This window comes from Cynara cardunculus, assembly GCF_001531365.2.
Source record: "Cynara cardunculus var. scolymus isolate 2C chromosome LG 9, CcrdV1, whole genome shotgun sequence".
Classification (NCBI taxonomy): Eukaryota; Viridiplantae; Streptophyta; class Magnoliopsida; order Asterales; family Asteraceae; genus Cynara; species Cynara cardunculus.
In genome coordinates this window covers 16,469,285-16,476,267 of record NC_037536.1, presented here as the reverse complement: position 1 = coordinate 16,476,267, position 6,983 = coordinate 16,469,285, and the positions used below count along the sequence as shown (strand labels likewise).

General features: G+C 32.0%; 1 protein-coding gene across 1 annotated transcript; it reads right to left on the bottom strand.

Annotated features, from left to right (window-relative positions):
* Positions 1-2,404: 2,404 nt before the first annotated feature.
* Positions 2,405-6,552, bottom strand: LOC112518325 (peptidyl-prolyl cis-trans isomerase FKBP15-1-like). The gene is made up of 6 exons (XM_025125975.1): positions 6,375-6,552; positions 6,214-6,263; positions 5,485-5,547; positions 4,646-4,736; positions 4,446-4,550; positions 2,405-2,628 (listed from the first exon to the last, which is right to left on the bottom strand). The coding sequence occupies exons 1-6, from the start codon at positions 6,472-6,474 to the stop codon at positions 2,534-2,536; spliced, it is 504 nt and encodes a 167-aa protein (XP_024981743.1). The 5' UTR covers positions 6,475-6,552; the 3' UTR covers positions 2,405-2,533.
* Between the last annotated feature and the right edge of the window lie 431 nt (positions 6,553-6,983).

The following is a 6,983-nucleotide window of genomic DNA, read 5'->3' as shown; positions in this document are numbered from 1 at the left end:
TGTTATTAAACCTAGATTAAATTATAATAAAAAATTTGAATTAAAAAAATTACACGACAAAACAAAAAAATTTAAATAGTTAATTTGATATTAATATCGATATATTTTATTTAAATTTTAAGATATCTTCAAATTTATATTTTATTCAAAAACAAAAACATTGTCGTTTTTCTTAAACCCGTATCATAACATCGACAGGGGACAGAATAAAATGAAACATTAAAATGAATATGTATTTCGTTGTATTACGCGAATACCCTTCTAGTAATATTATAAAACATCTGATAAATACTTAACAATTATAAAGTATTATTTATTGATGCATATTACTTAAACTTCAATATTACAGATAGATTGTATATAAATACAACTTATTAAAGATTCGTATTTGAATTCGTGTAACTAACTGCATATAAATATAATTAAATACATGATAAACATTATACTTTAAATATAAATAATCTAAATTTAATTAAAATAATCATTGAATTCTAATATAATATTTAATTATTATCTTTATAAAAAATATATTATCAAAGTAAAAATAAATTACTTCGTTATTAGACTTAAATTAAATTATGATAAAACAATTGAATTAAAGAAATTATACACAAAACGAGAGATTTAAATAGTTAATTTAATAATAATATCGATATATTGTTTTCAAATTTTTATGATATCTTCAAATTATTCAAAAATAAAAAATTATTGTTTTCTCAATAAACATATAAAATCGTATTATAATATCGACAAACACAAAGAATAAAACGAAATAGTAAAATCGAGATGTATCTTGTTACATTACGAGAATACCCTTTTGGTTATATTATAGAGCGTTTGAATCCAATTCTTAAAACTCTTTTTAATACATCAAGTATTGTTTAATTATGCATATTACTTAAAATTCATGATTAATAAACATAACCAATTACATAATAAACATCTCGTTTTAAATATAAAAAATCTAAAATATAATTAGTATAATCATTAAATTCTAACATAATACATAATTATTATCTTTATAAGAAAATCATATTATTAAACCTAAAAATAAATTAATTCATTATTAAACCTAAATTAAATTGTAATAAATAGATTAAACTAACATTTATCTTTAAAAAAAACATTATGTTATTAAATCTAAAATAAATTACTTCTTTAGTAAGTCTAAACTAATTATACTAAAATGAAATATTTCACCACATCCCGTTATGCCTTAACTACTTTGCCACAATCATTGTAGTTTTCTCTACCCACTTATTGGTTATCATATTGAAACTCCGATAAACACAAAACCCTAAAAGATGAACGGATGAGATTGTTTAATGTTTTAAATAAATTTGCTTAAAATGTAGTTTATCCAATATTTACTTGCGTTGTGTGCTTTATTCGAGACTCTTAAATTGTTCATCGTGCAATAAAAACGCCTTTGAAGGAATTTCCTACGGGATGGAGATTTTTCGAAGTTCAGGTTAAGGGGGTGTTTGGGATTGTTTATTTTAGGTATTTTTTTGACTTATTTCAGTCTGTCACCAGTGATAAGCTAAATGCTAGTGTTTGGAATAACATAGTTCCCTCGAATGTACAAAGTTTTCGTTGGTTGGTCAACCAGGGGTGCAGATTGATAAAACATATATTTGACCAGACATGAGTCGCTCCTTGTGATCAAGAAACCATTTTTGTTTCATGTAATAATGCTACAAAGTGAGCGGATCATCTTCTTATACATTTGTTATGTCTTCTAAAATTTGGACAACACTCTTCAGATGATGAATTTATTATTAGGAGTGTTCATCGATTGAAATCCAATAGATTTAGGTGGATCTGATCCAATCATCCAATGGATATTGGATTTTGCCACATGATCTAATCCAATTGACATTGCATCGATCAAATCCAATAGATGATTGGATCAGATCGGGTCCATCCATTAGATGTTACTATTGAATATCAATTAGATCCATCCAACTTTTTCAACGTGCATTCTTGAACAAAGAAGACGACTATACGAAGAGTCTTTGGGATTATGAAGAGAAACCGGTACAAAATAGTCATTCTGGAATAATCAACATTTTAAAAGCAACATTTTAACAACTTCTAAAATCTATTTTTATGAATTTAATATTCACAAAGTAACACTTTAGCAAGTTGTTAGAGTCCTACTCATGACATGTTGATATTAGAAGTGTTGCTCACGTAAAAGTGCTACTTACCCGACTCGTTTAAATGTTACTTTATGAATATTAAATTCATAAAAAGTAGATTTCACAAATTGCTATGGTCTACTTACGAAATCTTGATATCTTGGTCAATTGAGTTATAAAGTGGTTTATGAAATGAATTTTGGGGGTGTCTCTCAAATGATTATTTTGAACAATTTTCCTGATGAAAATGAGTGAAAAAATTACTTGTCAAAACTAAAAAGCTTTTAGAAAGATCATTGGGGTGCTCTCCAGATGACATATGATTCTTGAAGGTGCAAAAATACAAGTACCAAATCTAAAATTCTCTCCTAATAGCCGTTTAAAGAAGATCATAACTCATTCTTCTCAATGTCTTCTTCTTCTGCACCTGACCCGTTACCATTGACTGCTACAAGCTCTGTATCAAATATAAGTGTCGCCCCACCTGTTTATGTTGCACATAGATGGGTTTAGTACACATTCTCCAAATGGAGATTATACCTAAAGTTGTGCTCCAACAAATTCTCAAAAACAAAGAAAGTAGGAGAGAGAGTTTAACATTCTCTAAAATTCCTAAAGGCCCGTTTAGTCCGGATTTTATGGGATTTAGAATTGGATTCAATTCCAATCTGACACTTGGTTTAAATGAAAATCTAAATTGAAATAATGAAATCCCATGGGATGGTTAGTATTTCCCGGGATTTCGTATAATTTGTTTGTAATAATATTTTTAAATTTGTTAAAAACACTTGTTATGTAATAATCAATTAAAAAGTTAATTTAAATTTTTTTAAAATTTTTATAGGGAATGTAACTCAATTCCATTCCAAATCCTACAAACCAACCAACAGCTTAGGTTATGGCACACGGTTAAGGCTTAGTGGGATGTAGTAGAAATCTCATCTACCCTGCATTCGAATCCAAATGCTGCCAAATCCCTTGTGGCCATGAATTCATGGTCGCATGGGGATTAGTTGGTGCACGTAAGCTGGCATGGAAACCCACGGTCACCAGAGAAAAGTTTCCATGAAACCCAAATCCCTCCAAAACATTCCGTCAAAAACCAAACGAACGAAAAAAAAAGAAGCTTTCCCTGTTATAATGAGCCAAAATACCGAGTAAAAAAAGAAATTTTTACTGTCTTTGAGATTGATCATCAAAACCAGAAAGTGGAAACCATTCACAGAAGTTTTGATAACCAAAAACGGGAAAAGGGAGTTGCAAGGAGAGAAACTAAAACAGCAAAACCCAAGTGTGAGCTTGTGAGATCTAAAACCCAGGTGTACGTATTTTGACTGAAATGCTTGCTTCCCTTTGGTCCGTTTGGTTTACGGGATTTTATACGATTTGAAATTAAATTTCATTCCAATCCCACATTTGGTTTAAAGGAAATTCCGGAATTAAAATCCCACAAACATGAAATTTAGAGATCCCATGGGGTGGTTGGTATTTCACCAGATTTTATAAGATTTGTTTGTAATAACGTTTTAAAATATGTTAAAAACATTTGTTTAGTAATAACCAATCAATAAAAAGGTAAACTAAATATTTTATAATTTGTTTTTATAAATTATTTATAAAGATAAATCCTACATACCAAAGATTCCATATCCTTCCATGAAATTCAAATCCCTCATAAACATTCCATTAAACCAAACAGACCCTTTGTTCTTTTCCATTTTACCTTAATATTTTCAAAGTTTATGGCTTGAATTGGACTCTTGAACGCCTTAAGGTTTTCTTGACTTCATTTATCTTACTGTTAGAGATAATCACAAATTATTTTGTGAGTACTTAGGATAATGATTTCAATCAGTTGTCTTCACAATATTTAGGGAAAAATGGGGTTATTGTTACCAATATATTAAGGGGATAGAATTTGAATGCCTTTCATCTTTGTTTCTCTAGTTTAAAAATTAAGGCCTTCTATAAGAAGGAATAACTTATAAACAAAATCCTAGGGGTGCAGGTTCAATTGAAAACCACAAGTTCTGTTGTAAAATGAGGGACAAAGAAGAGTGTCACATGTCCTGGACATTCAAGGGATTCATTGAATGGTGTAAACATTCATCAGGAATATTCATATTCACTATTCATGATGAATTGGGGACAACTGGGAAACTAGTCGCACTCTCCTTTGTCCCCGGTTCACAACGGAAAAAATGTTTGCAATTGAACTTCCCTCAAAATCCTTAATACTTATGGTGAAAAGAATTATCTGGTTTTCCAGACAAAAAAAGCAGAAACGCGAGTAATCATTACCTGGTATGGTAGGCGGTGAACCCTGCTCTCCATAACCCATCTTTGCAGGTATCTTCAACTTGCGCTTCTCCCCAACGCACATTCCCAGTAGTCCTTGATCCCATCCTGGAAGAGTAATTTCGTTTCATGATCGAATTCGAAACAATTGGAGGATGAGAATACAAAAAGAAAGATCAAAGCGAAGGCAGTTAGTTTCATACCTTTTATCACCTGACCAGTACCAAGCTCGAATTCAATTGGGTCACCCCTCTCAAAGCTGGAATCGAAAACAGTTCCATCAATAAGTTTTCCCTGCAAAATGAGTACCGATCAATGTCAATTAACATATATGTTTTCAGCCAAAAAAAGGCTATTGCATCAACAAAATATCATGTTTATTCAAGGGAAGCACACAATACAGCACTTGTTCTCCTTCCCAATGGAATAAAACATGAGACACTACAACTAGTAATTACATGATATAGGTGAGAAGATGAGACACGCCCCTTGATGCATCCATACATGAAATAGGAACCCTCTATATTGTTGGAACCTCATTTCTTTACTCAAGTACTCTTTTGGAGAGTAAATCTAGGTTCCACATCACGTGGTATTAGAGCCAATGTCTACCACTCTCTGGACTTGACACTGTGGGACAATCTGTACTCGCCCAACCACCTCTCGACACCATAGGACAATAAGTGCCCCTCTAGCCTCCATTGGAGGGGGCATATTAGAGTCCCACATTTGCTAGACTTGAACCAATTCTCCTCTATATATGTTCATTTCTCTCCTCAAGGGATCTTTTAGAGAGTAAATCGGAGGGTTCCACATATTCTCACACATAGCCCACCCTTTTACATAAGACAAGCAATCAACTTTGTAAAATGTGTGCGAATAAAACTGATCATAATTACATCTTGTGTTACATTTATGAAGATATCCAATCATTCATTTAATGCTACGCAATTGTGGATAGCAGTAACAAATTGACACAATAATTAAATGAGTTTAGAAAAGAGGGGAGATGGAGATAGGGAATAGTTGAATATATTCTCACCCGGTAATGAACTTTAATCCTATCACCTCTGTGTGCTTGAATTGGACAAGATGCTGGCTTGTGCTGCAACAACAAAAGAGGGAGGTTCAGGACAGAAGAAAAGAAGGTTAAATGGTTAATGTCATCCATTTAGCATTAGTCAACCTACTAAGCTCATTAAAGCCATCATACATCAAGCAAGAATAAGATAATTGTTCAGGCTAATTGCCTCCCCATTCGGCGAGCTGAAATCAATATAAGTAAAAGTTGTTTCTAAATGATTTAGCCTATGTATTACCAAATTTCCAATCACTTGTTATGGTCCCAATGTGTAAATCGAATGACGAGTTGATCCTCTTTCTGAAATCTAACAGTTTCCGTGAACATGATAATGATTAATTGATCATCAATTAGCTAACGATCTTACTCTCTATAGATACATACTCCGCATAACCAATTGTCCGTACCAAGAAGTTTCTAACAGAGTAACAGAGCTGAACGCTTTGCAAATTACACGCCCCTAACTGGAAAACCTAAGACGCATTCACGACATCACGTGCTATACTAACAACAGTTCAATCAAATCAATGGAGAAAATAGAAGCTCATCGTTCGTGATGAAATTCATAAATTTCATAACTCGTGATCAATTAATACAAAATTACTTGTAATTGTTAACAGGCATCCTTATGTATACGAAATCAATGCATTAAATGATGATAATAATAATACTAAACGGCCGGAAATTTACCTTAACGCCGATCTGCAACTCCGTTACATCACCGGACTTCTTCGCGGAAACTGTTCAAATTTCAGAAAGAAGATCAACTCGTGAATCGATTTACACAGTCGAACCATAACAAGTGATTGGAAATTTGGTAATACAAACTAATTTTACTGATCTTGACTTACCAAATGTGGCAGCAACTAGCAGAATCAATACAAAGCCTCCCTTCATTGCACAGCTCAGACTCAAATTCGCCATTTTCTGCGAGCTTGTGAGATCATTCATCGATTCGGCCTTCCATTTTGTTGCATACGTGTGAAGCTAGTGACGAGGACTACCCAATCATGTATCGCCACGTCATATGTGAGAAAGAAAATAGGGTTTTGGATTACAACCAGCACTTCGCCCCGATGAGATAACAAATTTGCCGTGAATTAATCTAGCACACCCCCTTACATTTTAGATGTTTAACATTTTCAGCCCTTCAACTTTCATATTTGGCATTATGTGTTAAAAGTATTCCACATTACTTCAAAATGGTCCTACACAATAATTATAAGGGACTAGCCAAGTGCGATTATCCCACCTTTGATATGTTACTAGAATAATACTTATGCAATGCACCGAGATACATCTTAATTTTAATATTTTATTTTATTTTTTGTCTCTGTCGATGTTATAATACGTTTTTATATGTTTTTAAGAAATCAATAATGATTTTATTTTTTAATAAAATATAAATTTGAAGATATCATAAATATTTAAATATATATATATATATATATATATATATC

Coding starts and splice junctions, on each gene's coding strand:
- LOC112518325 (XM_025125975.1), bottom strand. CDS start 6,474: ATGAATGATCTCACAAGCTCGCAGAAAATGGCGAATTTGAGTCTGAGC. Junction 5,548..6,213: donor AGTTGCAGATCGGCGTTAAG/GTAAATTTCCGG, acceptor TTGTTGTTGCAG/CACAAGCCAGCATCTTGTCC. Junction 2,629..4,445: donor TTCACCGCCTACCATACCAG/GTAATGATTACT, acceptor CAACATAAACAG/GTGGGGCGACACTTATATTT.